This window comes from Eriocheir sinensis, chromosome 57 (genome assembly GCF_024679095.1).
Source record: "Eriocheir sinensis breed Jianghai 21 chromosome 57, ASM2467909v1, whole genome shotgun sequence".
Lineage (NCBI taxonomy): Eukaryota > Metazoa > Arthropoda > Malacostraca > Decapoda > Varunidae > Eriocheir > Eriocheir sinensis.
In genome coordinates this window covers 4,913,567-4,931,228 of record NC_066565.1, presented here as the reverse complement: position 1 = coordinate 4,931,228, position 17,662 = coordinate 4,913,567, and the positions used below count along the sequence as shown (strand labels likewise).

At 42.1% G+C, this 17,662-nt stretch overlaps 3 protein-coding genes and 1 long non-coding RNA gene across 39 annotated transcripts in view; 3 read left to right on the top strand and 1 right to left on the bottom strand.

The window, feature by feature from the left end:
- Nucleotides 1-17,662, top strand: part of LOC126984683 (protein unc-50 homolog) — a 36,520-nt gene that overhangs the window by 7,223 nt on the left and 11,635 nt on the right. The gene's annotated exons all lie outside the window — the stretch shown is intronic.
- Nucleotides 28-17,136, top strand: LOC126984680 (uncharacterized). Of its 35 annotated transcripts, none has more exons than XR_007737385.1 (7): nucleotides 249-263; nucleotides 363-560; nucleotides 1,155-3,755; nucleotides 3,945-4,114; nucleotides 4,449-5,279; nucleotides 5,444-7,766; nucleotides 7,878-8,026. XR_007737385.1 is itself a non-coding variant. In XM_050838568.1 (4 exons), the coding sequence occupies exons 1-4, from the start codon at nucleotides 121-123 to the stop codon at nucleotides 14,734-14,736; spliced, it is 957 nt and encodes a 318-aa protein (XP_050694525.1). In that variant the 5' UTR covers nucleotides 28-120; the 3' UTR covers nucleotides 14,737-16,793. The 35 variants fall into 35 exon arrangements, 5 of the variants coding, with proteins under 5 accessions (XP_050694525.1, XP_050694524.1, XP_050694527.1 ...); XR_007737397.1 differs by lacking the exon at nucleotides 7,878-8,026 and having other exon boundaries at nucleotides 4,449-4,619; nucleotides 5,117-5,202; nucleotides 5,705-5,846; XR_007737388.1 differs by lacking the exon at nucleotides 7,878-8,026 and having other exon boundaries at nucleotides 4,449-4,619; nucleotides 5,117-5,279; nucleotides 5,444-5,590.
- Nucleotides 8,449-9,114, top strand: LOC126984684 (uncharacterized). Its single transcript, XR_007737402.1, has 2 exons — nucleotides 8,449-8,600; nucleotides 8,728-9,114. It is a non-coding gene; the product is annotated as an uncharacterized LOC126984684 (long non-coding RNA).
- LOC126984679 (beta-1,3-galactosyltransferase 5-like) lies at nucleotides 9,157-13,890 on the bottom strand. Its single transcript, XM_050838565.1, has 3 exons — nucleotides 13,616-13,890; nucleotides 10,856-11,090; nucleotides 9,157-10,503 (listed from the first exon to the last, which is right to left on the bottom strand). The coding sequence occupies exons 1-3, from the start codon at nucleotides 13,792-13,794 to the stop codon at nucleotides 9,661-9,663; spliced, it is 1,257 nt and encodes a 418-aa protein (XP_050694522.1). The 5' UTR covers nucleotides 13,795-13,890; the 3' UTR covers nucleotides 9,157-9,660.

The following is a 17,662-nucleotide window of genomic DNA, read 5'->3' as shown; positions in this document are numbered from 1 at the left end:
CTCCCTCTCCCTCCGTCTGGTTATCTTCGTATATATCCTCCTCCCCATCTGTGTTCTGTATCTCCACTCTGGTCCTCAAGCTTGTTTCTGGAGTGGCTTAACCCGTCCGCTGCGATTGGCATGGATTTGGCCTTCACTGGTATCCTGGTAACATACACTCCCAGGTCTTTCTCTGCCTCTGTGGTGGATAGTGGAGTGTTTCCCATGTGGTATTGGTGTGCTGGATATCCCTTCACTGGTAGCCTGGCAACATACACTCCCAGGTCTTTCTCTGCCTCTGTGGTGGATAGTGGAGTGTTTCCCATGTGGTATTGGTGTGCTGGATATCCCTTCACTGGTAGCCTGGTGACATACACTCACAGGTCTTTCTCTGCCTCTGTGGTGGATAGTGGAGTGTTTCCCATGTGGTATTGGTGTGCTGGATATCCCTTCACTGGTAGCCTGGTGACATACACTCCCAGGTCTTTCTCTGCCTCTGTGGTGGATAGTGGAGTGTTTCCCATGTGGTATTGGTGTGCTGGATATCCCTTCACTGGTAGCCTGGTAACATACACTCCCAGGTCTTTCTCTGCCTCTGTGGTGGATAGTGGAGTGTTTCCCATGTGGTATTGGTGTGCTGGATATCCCTTCACTGGTAGCCTGGTAACATACACTCCCAGATCTTTCTCTGCCTCTGTGGTGGATAGTGGAGTGTTTCCCATGTGGTATTGGTGTGCTGGATATCCCTTCACTGGTAGCCTAATAACATACACTCCCAGGTCTTTCTCTGCCTCTGTGGTGGATAGTGGAGTGTTTCCCATGTGGTATTGGTGTGCTGGATATCCCTTCACTGGTAGCCTGATAACATACACTCCCAGGTCTTTCTCTGCCTCTGTGGTGGATAGTGGAGTGTTTCCCATGTGGTATTGGTGTGCTGGATATCCCTTCACTGGTAGCCTGATAACATACACTCCCAGGTCTTTCTCTGCCTCTGTGGTGGATAGTGGAGTGTTTCCCATGTGGTATTGGTGTGCTGGATATCCCTTCACTGGTAGCCTAATAACATACACTCCCAGGTCTTTCTCTGCCACTGTGGTGGATAGTGGAGTGTTTCCCATGTGGTATTGGTGTGCTGGATATCCCTTCACTGGTAGCCTGGTAACATACACTCCCAGATCTTTCTCTGCCTCTGTGGTGGATAGTGGAGTGTTTCCCATGTGGTATTGGTGTGCTGGATATCCCTTCACTGGTAGCCTGGTAACATACACTCCCAGATCTTTCTCTGCCTCTGTGGTGTATAGTGGAGTGTTTCCCATGTGATATTGGTATGCTGGATATCCCCTTCCAAGGTGCAGGACTTTACATTTTTCCTCCTTGAATTGTAGCAGCCACTTTTTGTTCCATTCCTGTAGCTTGGTGATGTCTTCTTGTAGGAAATCCGCAGTTAAGGGTTTAAGTAATGCTACGGTAAACTGAACGCATGCTTGTCTGGGGTGACGCCACTCTTGGCGGCACCATGTCACTCACGGCTTCAGTCACTCATGCAAAAACTACAACAGACATTTTGATCTTGGGGAAAAAAATATTCACCTCATTTTCTTTGTACATTTTCTTTTATTGAGATTTAAATAATGATACTTAGGAGAAGAAAAATGCTTTAGTACATGTTGCTGGCAAGAAACTGTATGATCAATTACATATTATACGGTGGGATTAAATGGTGTAATATCACAGAGCTGTTGGATATGTACAGTCGGTAGAAAAAGTATCGAACACCTTTGCGCCAACTGAACAGAAATTGAGCGACTCCTATTGACATGGTTTTGTGTCGGCTCGGTAGGCACCAGTGGCTCCAGTCTACCCATTGGCACCCACCTAACCAACACAACACCATGTCTATAGGTTTCGCTCAAAGTCTATTCAGTCGACTATTGGGCGTTCAATACTTTTTTTGCCGAATGTACAGGCTGGAAGTATTCTGCACCCTTACAGCATGAGACACAATGCTTTGGCTATACATGTTCCCGACAAGAAACTGTATGATCAATTACATATTCAATGGTGGGATTAAATGGTGTAATATCACAGTGCTGTTGGGTATGTACAGGCTAGAACACTGTTGCCAGATTATCGTAGTCAGAGCCTCGTATTTACCGGTTTCTGAGCTATAGCTATTGACCAGAGACACCAATAATTAACCATTGTAACGATAACTATATATGAAGGCAGTTATTGGAATCGAGGAAGCCGTTTTTGGGGGTCGGAAATCGGAAAACATAGGAGGCTGAGTATGACAATCTGGCAACGTCGGGCTGGAAGTATTCTGCACCCTTACAGCACAAGACACGTGAGACCGTATTCTTAAACACATCGCCGCCTCAGTTCGTGTTTGAAAAGCCTCTCGCGGAAGTTGCTGGGCTTTTCCTGGACCATTTTGTGATGTTGGTGGAAGTTTAACACAACCACTGAGTAGGAAAATCACCCTTGAAAGCCCGGTTAATCTTCTGTGGCCTTGGGAAATAGTAATATAAACATTGAACAGGAAAATCACCCATGAATGCCCAGTTAATCTTGTGGCCTTGGGAAATAGTAATATAAACATTAAACAGGAAAATCACCCATGAATGCCCGGTTAATCTTGTGGCCTTGGGAAATAGTAATATAAACATTAAACAGGAAAATCACCCATGAATGCCCGGTTAATCTTGTGGCCTTGGGAAATAGTAATATAAACATTAAACAGGAAAATCACCCATGAATGCCCGGTTAATCTTGTGGCCTTGGGAAATAGTAATATAAACAATAAACAGGAAAATCACTCATAAAAGCCCGGTCAATCTTGTGGCCTTGGGAAATAGTAATATAAACAATAAACAGGAAAATCACTCATAAAAGCCCGGTTAATCTTGTGGCCTTGGGAAATTGTAATATGAACCATGAACAGGAAAATCACCCATGAAAGCCTGGTTAATCTTGTGGCCTTGGGAAATTGTAATATAAACAATAAACAGGAAAATCACTCATAAAAACCTGGTTAATCTTGTGTCCTTGGGAAATTGTAATATGAACCATGAACATGAAAATCACCCATGAAAGCCTGGTTAATCTTGTGTCCTTGGGAAATTGTAATATGAACCATGAACATGAAAATCACCCATGAAAGCCTGGTTAATCTTGTGGCCTTGGGAAATTGTAATATGAACCATGAACATGAAAATCACCCATGAAAGCCTGGTTAATCTTGTGGCCTTGGGAAATTGTAATATGAACCATAAGCAGGAAAATCACTCATGAAAAAACGGTTAATCTTCTCTTTGTCCTTGGGAAATAGTAACAAAGGGAACTCAGTACAATTTAATACTTTGGACCGATGCCTCACCTCCGATTGATTCTCACTAAACACCTGAGTTACTTGCTTGGCTGCCCTGTGTTGCTTCATCTTTCAGTGCTGGAAAAGAACATCACCGTGTCAAGACTTGGTCGCGTTTAACAGAGATTGCTGTGAAGGGAATTAAAGTACAGTGCCATGATTTTCTGTAGCCTGTACTTGTGGCCCTAAATGCAAAGATATTCAGTACCAGCATAAAACTGAGAAATTTCTGCGCTTGTAAAGGTTCAAGAAATTCCTACCTTAGTACATATCTACACTAAAATTAGCAAGTCTGAGAAGGGAACCAGAGCACAGTTCCATGATTTTCTGTAGCCTGTACTTGTGGCCTTAAATGCAAGGATATTTACTACCTGCATAAAACTGAGAAATTTCTGCGCTAGTAAAGGTTCAAGAGAGTCCTGCCTCAGTACATATTCACACTAAAATTGGCAAGTCTGAGAAGGGAACTGGAGCACATTTCCATGATTTTCTATAGCCTGCCTCTATGTACTTATGTGCCTCTATGTACTTATGGCCCTAAATGCATGGATATTTAGTACCAGCGTAAAACTGAGAAATATCTGTGCTAGTAAAGGATCAAGAGAGTCCTGCGTCAGTACATATCCACACTAAAATTGGCAAGTCTGAGAAGGGAACTGGAGCACATTTCCATGATTTTCTATAGCCAGCAGTATGTACTTATGGCCCTAAATGCAAGGATATTTAGTACCAGCATAAAACTGAGAAATTTCTGCGCTAGTAAAGGTTCAAGAAAGTCCTGCCTAAGTTTATATCCACACTAAAATGAGAAAGTCTGAGAAGGGAACCAGAGCACAGTTCCATGATTTTCTATAGCCTGTACTTGTGGCCTTAAATGCAAGGATATTTACTACCTGCATAAAACTAAGAAATATCTGTGCTAGTAAATGTTCAAGAAATTCCTGCCTTAGTTTATATCCACACTAAAATTGGCAAGTCTGAGAAGGGAACTGGAGCACATTTCCATGATTTTCTATAGCCTGCCTGTATGTACTTATGGCCCTAAATGCAAGGATATTTAGTACCTGCATAAAACTGAGAAATTTCTGCACTAGTAAAGGATCAAGAGAGTCCTGCCTCAGTACATATCCACTCTAAAATTGGCAAGTCTGAGAAGGGAACTGGAGCACATTTCCATGATTTTCTATAGCCTGCCTCTATGTACTTATGGCCCTAAATGCAAGGATATTTAGTACCAGCATAAAACTGAGAAATATCTGTGCTAGTAAATGTTCAAGAAATTCCTGCCTTAGTTTATATCCACACTAAAATTAGCAAGTCTGAGAAGGGAACCAGAGCACAGTTCCATGATTTTCTGTAGCCTGTACTTGTGGCCCTAAATGCAAGGATATTTAGTACCAGCATAAAACTGAGATATATCTGTGCTAGTAAATGTTCAAGAAATTCCTGCCTTAGTTTATATCCACACTAAAATTAGCAAGTCTGAGAAGGGAACCAGAGCACAGTTCCATGATTTTCTGTAGCCTGTACTTGTGGCCCTAAATGCAAGGATATTTAGTACCAGCGTAAAACCAAGAAATTTCTGCGCTTGTAAAGGTTCAAGAAATTCCTGCCTTAGTATATATCCACACTAAAATTGGCAAGTCTGAGAAGGGAACTGGAGCACATTTCCATGATTTTCTATAGCCTGCCTCTATGTACTTATGGCCCTAAGTGCAAGGATATTTACTACCTGCATAAAACTGAGAAATTTCTGCGCTAGTAAAGGATCAAGAGAGTCCTGCCTCAGTACATATCCACACTAAAATTAGCAAGTCTGAGAAGGGAACCAGAGCACAGTTCCATGATTTTCTGTAGCCTGTACTTGTGGCCCTAAATGCAAGGATATTTAGTACCAGCATAAAACTGAGAAATATCTGTGCTAGTAAATGTTCAAGAAATTCCTGCCTTAGTTTATATCCACACTTAAAATTAGCAAGTCTGAGAAGGGAACCAGAGCACAGTTCCATGATTTTCTGTAGCCTGTACTTGTGGCCCTAAATGCAAGGATATTTAGTACCAGCATAAAACCAAGAACTTTCTGTACTAGTAAAGGATCAAGAGAGTCCTGCCTCAGTACATATCCACACTAAAATTGGCAAGTCTGAGAAGGGAACTGGAGCACATTTCCATGATTTTCTATAGCCTGCCTCTATGTACTTATGGCCCTAAATGCAAGGATATTTAGTACCAGCATAAAACTGAGAAATATCTGTGCTAGTAAATGTTCAAGAAATTCCTGCCTTAGTTTATATCCACACTAAAATTAGCAAGTCTGAGAAGGGAACCAGAGCACAGTTCCATGATTTTCTATAGCCTGCCTGTACTTGTGGCCCTAAATGCAAGGATATTTAGTACCAGCGTAAAACCAAGAACTTTCTGTGTTAGTAAAGGCTCAAGGAAGTCCTACCTTAGTACATATCCACACTAGAATTAGCAAGAAACTTTCCTCTGACTATGAGCTCAGTAAATATCTGCACAAGCATAGATGCACAAAAAATTCCCTCTTGATCATCATTCCAAGACTAATTAACGGATTCCTACACAGAGAACGACTAATTTGGCAGCGACATGCAGCGTTGGTGATGCAGGAAGGGAAACGCGACATAAGACTTACTTCTAACAGACCCTAATTCCTGCATATACGCGCACATCCACGACGTAAAATAAATACACACGCATCTCCTTGCTTTCCTCCACACTGAGATTCTGTCGAGTATACCGTGTTTAAATTACATCAAATAGACCCAACACATGCCAGCTCTGTACCCATCAGTCACGATCTACTGTCATTGCCGCTGAAGGAAGAGAAACACACGTGAATGTCATTGCTCTCCTCCTCACTGAGATTCTGTTGAGTATACCATGTTTAAGTTACATCAAATAGACCCAGCACATGCCAGCTCTGTACCCATTAGTCACGATCTACTGTCATTGCCGTTGAAGGAAGAGAAACACGTGAATGTCATTGCTCTCCTCCACACTGAGATTCTGTTGAGTATACCATGTTTAAATTACATCACATAGACCCAGTACGTGCCAGCTCCGTACCCATCAGTCACGTTCTACTGTGATTGCCGTTGAAGGAAGAGAAACACACGTGAATATCTGTCCTCCTGCTCACTGAGATTCTGTTGAGTATACCGTGTTTAAAATACGACAACACACACCAACTCTGTACCCAGTAGCCACGTTCAATTATGAGTGCTATTTCTTGTAAACGGTCACTTGTAGAGCTGCTGAAGGGATACTGTGAGGCAGCTGCTGTATGGAATGCCAATTTGTAGGGTTCAGCTGAGACACTGCTCCATTTGACTCATCCCTTCACCCATGGGTCACCTAAATCCTGGTGTGTGATGCCCTGATGCAGCTTGGGTTAGAGACAAGAGGTGACCCACTAGCAGACAGCCCAATACACTTAATGGAGAAGGGGGAGGAGCTTATCTCACCAGTCATTTCGAACAGGCATAGGTAACGCTACACGCCAAGCCTTAAAAGTAGTGTTGGGTAATGTGGGTGTCGTCCTAACACCATCAATCACAGCAGATACGTAATACCTTAAAATTCAAGCATCGCAACGTCTCATGGAAAAGCCGAGGGAAGGAGAATGTAGGCGAGGGTATGTCCTTCTGAAAGTGACCTCCCTTTGGCCTCTTTTTTTCTTTATGGGAGCAGTGACTAGCAGGCTTTTTTTTTCCCCTTGAGTTGCTTCCTCCGCTGATCTCATGGAAAAGCCGAGGGAAGGAGAATGTAGGCGAGGGTATGTCCTTCTGAAAGTGACCTCCCTTTGGCCTCTTTTTTTTCTTGACAGGAGCAGTGACTAGCAGGCTTTTTTTTTCCCCTTGAGTTGCTTCCTCCGCTGATCTCATGGAAAAGCTGAGGGAAAGAGAATGTAGGCGAGGGTATATCCTTCTGAAAGTGACCTCTCTGTGGCCACTCTGTTCTTTTTTTCTTTACAGGAGAAGTGACTTGCAAGCTTTTTTTTTTTCCTAGAGCTGCTTCCTCCGCTGAAAAAAAATATAACTGTACATACACACGCAAAGGGAACAGCTCAAAGGCAAAAAATAAAGAAAACAATAATGAGTAAAAAGTCCGCAAATCACAGCTCCTATAAAAAAAAAAAAAGTTACGAGGAGTGGTGGCCAAAAGAGAGGTCAATTTTGGGTGTAGGGTTGCATTTAGCTGCCTCATTTTTTTTTTCTCTTTTCTTTCATTATTTTCATCATCATCATCATTTCATTTAACATCCATTTTCACTCTTCCTGAGCGGTTGGACGCTTTATAGCTCTCCTCCATTCTACTCTCTCTTCTGCCCGATGCTCATCCAATCCCATCAGTGCCAAGTCTTCCTGTATACACCTTCTCCATGTTCTTCTAGGTCTACCAACTGGTCTCCTTCCTTTTACCTCCAATCTCTCCAAAACTCCCAGCACTGTATCCTTCCCTGCTCTCTTCACATGTCCAAGTATACACCTCCATGTTTTCCTAGGTCTACCAACTGGTCTCCTTCCTTCTACCTCCAATCTCTCCAAAACTCCCAGCACTGTATCCTCCCCTGCTCTCTTCACATGTCCAAACCATCGGAGTCTTTCCCTTCTGAGCACTGTTTCCAGGTCCTCTACTCCCTGTCTTGCCACCCGATCCCCGCCATATATCTCATCATCATTTTTTTTATTTTCTTCACTTTCTTCAATCTTCATTTTCCTCCTCCTCAATATCTTCTCTTGTCTTCCTCTCTTCCTCCTTTGCTGGCTTTTTGTTTTCTTTTTCTTCAATTTCTTTTCCTTCTCACCATTTTCATCATCTTCTGTGTCTTCCTTTCTTCTTCCTCAACTAATTTCTCATTCTCTTCTTTTCCCTTCTTATCTTCTTCCCTCATTTCCCTTTTCAATCCTACTTTTCATTCCTCAATCAGCTGTTTATCTTGTCTTCACAACGCACAAACATTTCTTTTCTTTAGTTTCTTTTCATTTTTCTCATTATCTTCTCTTCCCTCTTCCTTCATTTACCTTTTCAGTCCTACTCCTCATTCCTCAGTCAGCTGTTTATCTTGCCTTCACAACGCACAAACATTTCTTTTCTTTAGTTTCTTTTCATTTTTCGCATTATCTTCTATTCCCTCTTCCTTCATTTTCCTTTTCAATCCTACTCCTCATTCCTCAGTCAGCTGTTTATCTTGCCTTCACAACCCACAAACATTTATTTTTCTTTGGTTTCTTTTCATTTTTCTCATTATCTTCTATTCCCTCTTTCTTCATTTCCCTTTTCAATCCTGCTTTTCATTCCTCAGTCAGCTGTTTATCTTGCCTTCACAACCCACAAACATTTATTTTCTTTAGTTTCTTTTCATTTTCCTCATTATCTTCTATTCCCTCTTCCTTCATTTCCCTTTTCAATCCTACTCTTCATTCCTCAGTCAGCTGTTTATCTTGCCTTCACAACCCACAAACATTTATTTTCTTTAGTTTCTTTTCATTTTTCTCATTATCTTCTATTCCCTCTTTCTTCATTTCCTTTTTTAATCCTACTTTTCATTCCTCAATCAGCTGTTTATCTTGCCTTCACAACCCACAAACATTTATTTTTCTTTGGTTTCTTTTCATTTTTCTCATTATCTTCTATTCCCTCTTTCTTCATTTCCCTTTTTAATTCTGCTTTTCATCCCTCAATCAACTGTTTATCTTGACTTCACAACCCACAAACATTTATTTTTCTTTGGTTTCTTTTCTTCTCATTATCATTCTCCCTCTTTTCTTCTTCCTCAACTATTTTCTCATTATCTTCTATTCCCTCTTTCTTCATTTCCCTTTTTAATCCTGCTTTTCATCCCTCAATCAACTGTTTATCTTGACTTCACAACCCACAACAATTTATTTTTCTTTAGTTTCCTTCTCACCATTTTCATTTTTCTCATTATCTTCTTTGTCTTCCTCTCTTCTTCTTCAGCTATATTCTCATTCTCTTTGTTCCCTCCTCCTCTGTTTCCTCCTTATCTTCTTCCTTCATTTCCCTTTTTAATCCTGCTTTTCATTCCTCAATCAACTGTTTATCTTGACTTCACAACCCACAACAATTTATTTTTCTTTAGTTTCCTTCTCACCATTTTCATTTTTCTCTTTAGTTTCTCTGTCCTCTTCTCCTCTTCTTCAACTATTTTCTCATTCTCTTCTATTCCCTCTTCATTTTTTCATTTTTAATCCTCCTTTTTTACCTTCCCTTCACAACCACAACAAACAATCAATAACATAAACAACAAGCATAACAAAGCAGGCTCAGATCGTAACACTAACATCGGCCGAATCCAGCAAACTCGACGAGGAAGGGAGACGAGGGAAGAGCGACGTAACAATTCGATTCAGGGCCAGACCGACTCTCGTAAACACCCCATCGCACGCATCGTTGGCAACCGCAAGAGCCATGTGCGTGGTGCCTCGTAACTCTCCGGGGGTGAAGCCGTGCGCGGTGAGGGTGGTCTTGTAGGCGCACGCACTCTGCCATCGGGGTCGGAACCTGTCGATGCCCTCAAGTTTGCTAAGACGTAATTTTAACTGCTCGCTTGCCACTAGTCCAGTCAGGTACACATCCTCCAGAGCAATCGCAGGTGTGTTTCGTGCGCCGTTGAGCAGATGGGGAATTATGTTAATGCTCATTAGGTATGCCGTCCCAGAGAGAAATGGCGGAAGGACCTCTCTAGGGAATGACGTCTTGGGTACGTACCATTTCGACGTGGGGTCTCGGTATGGCTTTATGTCACGGTAGAGATACCCAGCGAGGACGTAAGACTCGTAGCGATGATTTTTGGCATCAGTGTAGTAACTCACGAGAGATCTTACCCCCTCGCAATTCTTATCCTGAGAATGCGAGTCCCCTCTGCGCCTCTTCTCCTTGTAAACATTCCATATCGCAGCGTTGAGGCACGAGACAAGCCCGTGAAGCTTGGGAACATTTACATAAACGTCGTCGTCGACCTTGAAGACAAAGGAGGTGGTGGGGCAGGCTTGGTGGGCCCAGGAGAGGAGGGCGAGTGTCTTGAGGGTGAGGTTAGAGTAGCTGTCGATGAAGGTGACGTCCTGAGCGATGTCCTGATGTGCCTGTGCTTCTGCTGCGAGGTCCTTCTGCGTGTGAAGAGAGGAAGGTCATTGGTAGAGAGAGAGAGAAAGAACGGACACAGCCATTTATATATATATACGTATGTACATTGCAAACGTTACATTCAATCTTCTAGAAATCAGAAATTAACTTCTCTTTTGGCTACTCTTTACTTTTGTCTTTATGAGAGCGGCGAGTAGCGGGCTTTTATTTATTCATTTTTTTGCACTTTTTGTTGCCCATGAGCTGTTTTCTTTGATGTAAAAAGTAAAAAAAGATTGAAATACAACCTCATGGTCCTCAACATATCACACACACACACACACACACACACACACACACACACACACACACACACACACACACACACACACTCACCTGTACACTCTCCCTGTCCACAGCCCCCACATAGAACACCAGGGCCCAGTTGGCGGGGAGATACGCCCCCCAGCTCTCCCTCACGGCACTCCTTGCTGCCAGGTTGTTTGGGGAGGAGGGCACCAACAACAACACCTCCACACCACCATCACCAGCTTTACCCTTTCCCCCACCACCACCACCACCACCACAGGCCTCTAGTGCTCTCCTCGGTTCTAGTATGAGCTGTCTTGGGCTGGGGAATTAGAGAAAGAAGTTACAAGTACAGTTTATCACAGTGTCATTATGCAGGTTGAGAATCCTTTATCCAAAATTCACAAGTTTTATGAATACTGACATGAATGGGTAGGCGGTGGCTGAGTGGTTAATGTGCGGGCCCCACATCCACCGCATGATGGATGACATGGATTCGAATTCGCCGCTACCACCGGGGATTTTTCAGTCACCGCCGAGTGGCTTAACCCTTTCCTTGCACGCGGTACAGACGCGACTATCCCCTCAGGTGCAGTCAGGCAGCCCAATGGGGGGTCTCTTTTAACCTCTGTATCTCAAAAACTATTCATCACAGCTAAAAACCAAAAACACCATTGGAAAGAGGAGGTCCAGATCTATAGGAGTCGGTTATGTAAGCCTCTCTTGCGAATGTACATGCACGTTCAGGGAGTGTTGAATGTTAACACTTACGTCGCTGCGTGCGGGATGATCAGCCATATTGAGGGAACTGCGGACATCTTTTCTTCAGATTCTGGCAAGGGAGTATTGCCAACTGCAATATTTACAATTATTTGGTCAAAGAATCAGTCAGGTGATAGGTGAAGCTATGCAAAAATGCCGTTATATTGGGCAAGAACATCCACCAGTTACTCGTCCGTAGATTTGCCGCGCTGGGCTGACATGATTTTCCACCAAATTTAGTGAAGAATCCACTCAATTGGCAATCCTGTGTTTGTGAGAATTAGTGTTGGAACACTCATACGCGGGAGATTTGAGTGCGGGTGGAGGTCGCAGCGAGCGTTTAGCGCCACCAGCAAATACGCCTAACGCCTGCTGCAAGCGTTTAGCAATGAAAGGGTTAAGACTACCCACATGCTGTCCTGAAAACCACCCATCAACCTGGACTCTAGAGAAAACTGTCCAAGTGAATCAAGAACAAGCTCCTGGGGGCAGCATTAGCCAAGAAAAGATGGTGCCACTATAAAACACTTGCCTGCACCATGACGGGCTGGGGCCGATTACCATCCGGGCCCCTCAAGAAAGCCTACCGGCACTATAGGCTGGAGAAAAAAAAAGAAAAAGGAAAAAAAAAAAAAAAAACGTAACAAATGGAAAATTCCACAGTGATGGGAAGGTTCCACCACATACAGCTGTTGTGTGCTGCAGTTTGTTGTCAGCAGTCATCACAGTAACACCTTCGCTCTTTACTCATTGTGATTACCGAGTGTGTGTGCTCTGTGGTGTAAAGAGAAGATGGCGCCACTATAAACACTTGCCTGTGCCATGACGGGCTGGGGCCGAATACCATCCAGGCCCCTCAAGCAGGCCTACCGGTGCATTAGGCGGAGACGTTAAAAAAAATAAAAATATTGATGAAAATGTCAGAAGGGCCTGCATGTTCCAAAATCCGCACACTCTCGGTCCCAGAGATTTCGGATAAGGGATTCTCAACCTGTATTTTGTTGTTTGGTGATAACTAATAGCCTCCAATATGCATCCTTCTTTGTTATAGTAGACTGTCTTGGGCTGGGGAATAAGAGAAAGATAAAAGTTACAGGAGCATTTTATCTGTCACTTTCATATATTGTTTATTGATGATGACCAATAGCTTGTAGTATTCATTAGAGGCGAGGGAAGAGGCCATTGATCAAATTTACTAGTTCAAGCTCTCATTTTTACCATAGATTTATTGTTTTATTTCCTTAACACGTTATGTATGGAATGAACGAGAAAAAAATTAACTTCCGTGTTTCAGTGTATGAATGAAAGGTGAATGCAACATGCGATAAAGAGAGAGAGAGAGAGAGAGAGAGAGAGAGAGAGAGAGTATTATGCAAATGGTGCTGTATATATTATGATGTGCATCAACCAATAATATGATGGTCATTACCCTTATGTCATCACCACCAGTATTGGGGGAGAGAATAGTCATCCCTCAAATAGTACGTTTTCCATTAGTTCGGTTTCTGTTTTATACGGATTGTCATGGAAGATCTTTTTAGGATTTTAAAATTTCCTGCTCGTCAGAAAATTTAAAAACCTAAAAAATCTTCTTTGAAAATCCACATAAAACTGAAACTGAACTATTGGAAACCGTACTATATGAGGGACGGCTGAATAAAACAAAAGACAGTGTTACATGGTTTCTGCAACATAAGGAGACTACGAGAGGCTAGACACCATACACAAGACAGCTCCTGAAGATAGGTTGCTTGCCAAATTCCCTTTCTGTTTACAAATGCATCTTTTTTCATACTCATTTTTTGCTGACTGTATGTACCATGGAGGTAGAATTGGTGGAGTCGACACGGCCCGCTAATCCCATTCATTGAGGTGAAGCCAACGAACAGTCAAATTTGCGGTCAAAAGATGGGGGTGGGCGAGCCTGGCTGAGCCCATTAAGAGGGACACCTGACACCTGGCCGTAAAAATGACAGCTCGGGCGGATTCGCTTAATTGGGCTGATGTCGACTCCACAAATTCTACCTCCATGGTATGTATATCGCAGTTAGATAAACACATACGTAATATCCCATAGTCACTGACCTGTCAATGAACTGCGAGACATTCATGCCATCAAGAGCGTGGCGGTGGTGGTGTGGCAGTGGTGTGGGGCCGTCATCGCCACTCCACCACATCCCCAGCGTCACCAGGCACAGGGATGCGACAGCCGCCCCCACCACCACACCCAGTAGCTTAGGGTGCCTCCGTACACGCATCAGCATCGTGTACACAGGCCTAGGTGTACATGGACCTACACGCACATACTCCTCGTCTCTTCCCCTGCTGTCATTGATGATTGTTTTCCTCCTTTTTCTCTATAACCCCCACTTTTTTTTTTTTTTTTTTTTTTTTTTCCTGTTCATAGAGGAAAAAAATATCAATAATGTGATAAGGAAATACCAATAGTAGTGTTATGCCTGCCTTTTAAAATGTCGTATTAGTCTCCGTCAAGTCATGTGGCTGATTTGTCTTATTTGACCTGTTTTTCAAGGTGTGTTGCTTTATTATATCACTTCTTATGACTGAGTTTGTAAGATGTCAACTTTGTGAAAACACAACACTTCTAACTAACTCTGGCCCGAAAATGGTGTTAACCTGTCCGCTGCGATTGGCACAGATTTGACTTTCACTGGTAGCCTGGTAACAGGTCTTTCTCTGCCTCTGTGGTGGATAGTGGAGTGTTTCCCATGTGGTATTGGTGTGCTGGATATCCCTTCACTGGTAGCCTGGTAACATACACTCCCAGGTCTTTCTCTGCCTCTGTGGTGGATAGTGGAGTGTTTCCCATGTGGTATTGGTGTGCTGGATATCCCTTCACTGGTAGCCTGGTAACATACACTCCCAGGTCTTTCTCTGCCTCCGTGGTGGATAGTGGAGTGTTTCCCATGTGGTATTGGTGTGCTGGATATCCCTTCACTGGTAGCCTGGTAACATACACTCCCATGTCTTTCTCTGCCTCTGTGGTGGATAGTGGAGTGTTTCCCATGTGGTATTGGTGTGCTGGATATCCCCTCCCAAGGTGCATGACTTTATATTTTTCTTCATTGAACTGTGGCAGCCACTTTTTGTTCCATTTCTGTAACTTGGTGATGTTGTCTTGTAGGAAATCCGCAGTCAAGGGGATAAAAAGCCAAGCTAGCCACATAACTGTTAATAAGTACTAATAAACCACGTCTGAATAATCTGGTGTTAGGAGAAAATGCTCTCTCAGTCAGTTAGGATTCCATGGATGTCCTGTTATTTATTTATTTATTTATTTTACAATAAAGGAAACAGTTCAAGGGCAAAAAAAAAAGGAAACAATAATGGAAAAAAAGCCCTCTACTCACTGCTCCAACAAAAAGCTCAGAGGAGTGTAAATACTTCAGAGAAACTGTATTAACACAGTGAAAAACATGAAACATGAAACATGAAAAACATGAAACATGAAAAACATGAAAAGGAAACAGTTCAAGGGCAAAAAAAAAAAAAAAAAAAAAAAAAAAGGAAACAATAATGAAAAAAAGCCCGCTACTCACTGCTCCTACAAGGGTCAACAAGAGGAGTGGCCAAAAGATAGGTCAATTTCAGGAGGAGAGGTGTCCTGATACCCTCCTCTTGAAAAAGTTAATAGAGAGAGTCAGTGAATTAGTGGAACCAGTATCAGTAGAAGCACACCTCCTCTAGGAAGAACATAATGTGATGGAAGTTTTTTGCATGGATATAGTTAACCATTAATGCAATCACAAAAGACTACTAAATGGGAAGTGAAAGAAAAAAAAAAGTGAGTCCAGCAAAAGTCTGTTCATCAATTGTTTTTATTATTTTATTTATTTTTTGCATTTATGATTTTGTGCAACTTTTTTCTTTCACCATATTATTTCTTAACTTCGTCTCAACTTTTGGGAGTTAGACATTAGGGTTGTTTACAATTTTGGGGGGTTATGTATGTTTTTAGGGACCTTTTTGGGGGGAAGTTAAAAATCTCCATATAACATAATTTGTACATACTAGGGCATAATGAAGCTATTTTTGTCATGTCATAAGATAAAACCCTCAAGACGTAAGTAATTCTTCAGCAAGTAAGTATACGGAGCATAGCAAAGGACCTGCGATATTACCGTCTTCCAAGTTTTGAATTGATGATTATGTCGCGGGTCCCTTGCTATCAAGAGGATGGCATCAGGACACCTCTCCTCCCAAAATTGACCTATCTTTCAGCCACTCCTCTTGACTCTTTTGTAGGAGCAGTGAGTAGCGGGCTTTTTTTCATTATTTTATTTATTTATTTATTTTTTTTCCTTGAACTGTTTCCTTTACTGTAAAAAAAAATACTGCTCATTTACTTGCAGAATAATCATTTACGTCATGAGGGCTGTTGCGTATCTTATAACATGATAAAAACAGCTTTATTATGCCAAAGTATGTACAAATCACGTTGTATGGACAAGTCTTTATGTACGAGGCTCATTGATAGTACTGTGAGCGTCCTTGATTTATTGGATGAATCACTTAAAGGGCAGTGATGAGAGGTAGACAAAATTGAGCGACTTGTTTGTACTGGATGGGGAAGAAAGAAGAGGGCACAAGAAGAACAATTATGAGACTGAGACATAACTGATAGAGAAGATTTGTTTGTATTGGATGAGGAACAAAGAAGAGAACTCAAAAAGGGCAGTGATGAGAGGTAGACAAAATTGAGACTTGTTTGTACTGGATGGGAAGAAAGAAGAGGGCACAAGAAGAACAATTATGAGACTTAGACATAACTGATAGAGAAGATTTGTTTGTATTGGATGAGGAACAAAGAAGAGAACTCAAAAAGGGCAGTGATGAGAGGTAGACAAAATTGAGAGACTTGTTTGTACTGGATAGGGAAGAAAGAAGAATTATGAGACAGACATAACTGATAGAGAAGATCTGTTTATATTGGATGAGGAACAAAGAAGAGAACTCAGAAAGGGCAGTGATGAGAGGTAGACAAAATTGAGAGACTTGTTTGTACTGGATGGGGAAGAAAGAAGAATTATGAGACAGACATAACTGATAGAGAAGATCTGTTTGTATTGGATGAGGAACAAAGAAGAGAACACAAAAAGGGCAGTGATGAAAGGTAGACAAAATTGAGAGACTTGTTTGTACTGGATAGGGAAGAAAGAGGAATTATGAGACAGACATAACTGATAGAGAAGATTTGTTTATATTGGATGAGGAACAAAGAAGAGAACACAAAAACGGCAGTGATGAGAGGTAGACAAAATTGAGACTTGTTTGTACTGGATGGGGAAGAAAGAAGAATTATGAGACAGACATAACTGATAGAGAAGATTTGTTTATATTGGATGAGGAACAAAGAAGAGAACACAAAAAGGGCAGTGATGAAAGGTTGACAAAATTGAGACTTGTTTGTATTGGATGGGGACGTGTAACCTAATGTACAAAGGCCAAGCGCTCTACTGCCTTTCCCGTACATTCAGCCGAGCACGGGAACATTACTCTTGGGAACATGATAACCACTGATGCGTTCACCTACTTATTACCGTACACTTGGAAAAAAAATTGTCGTTGAAAAATAGCTAAGTCACCCCTCTATCCAATGTGTGTGTGTGTGTGTGTGTGGGGGGGGGGGAAACATAGCTACTGGGAACATGATAACTACTGATGCGTTCACAAACTCATTACCGTAAACTTGGGGGGTAAAAAAAAAATTGTATTTGAAAAATAGCTGTCACCCTCTATCCAATGAGGGGGGAACATAACTACTGGGAACATGATAACTACTGATGTGTTCACCTACTCATTACCGTACACTTGGGGGGGAAAAAAAATTGTCGTTGAAAAATAGCTAAGTCACCCCTCTATCCAATGAGGGGGGGGGGGGGGGAACATAACTACTGGGAACATGATAACTACTGATGCGTTCACCAACTCATTACCGTACACTTGGGGGGAAAAAAAAAATTGTCGTTGAAAAATAGCTAAGTCACCCCTCTGTCCTAAGAAGTTAAGAGAAAATCAGTGTTCTGGTAGTAATCGGAATCAATACACCCTACTGTGAACAGGCTAATTAAAATAAAATGATTAGTCTCAGCTTGAATATACCATTGTTAG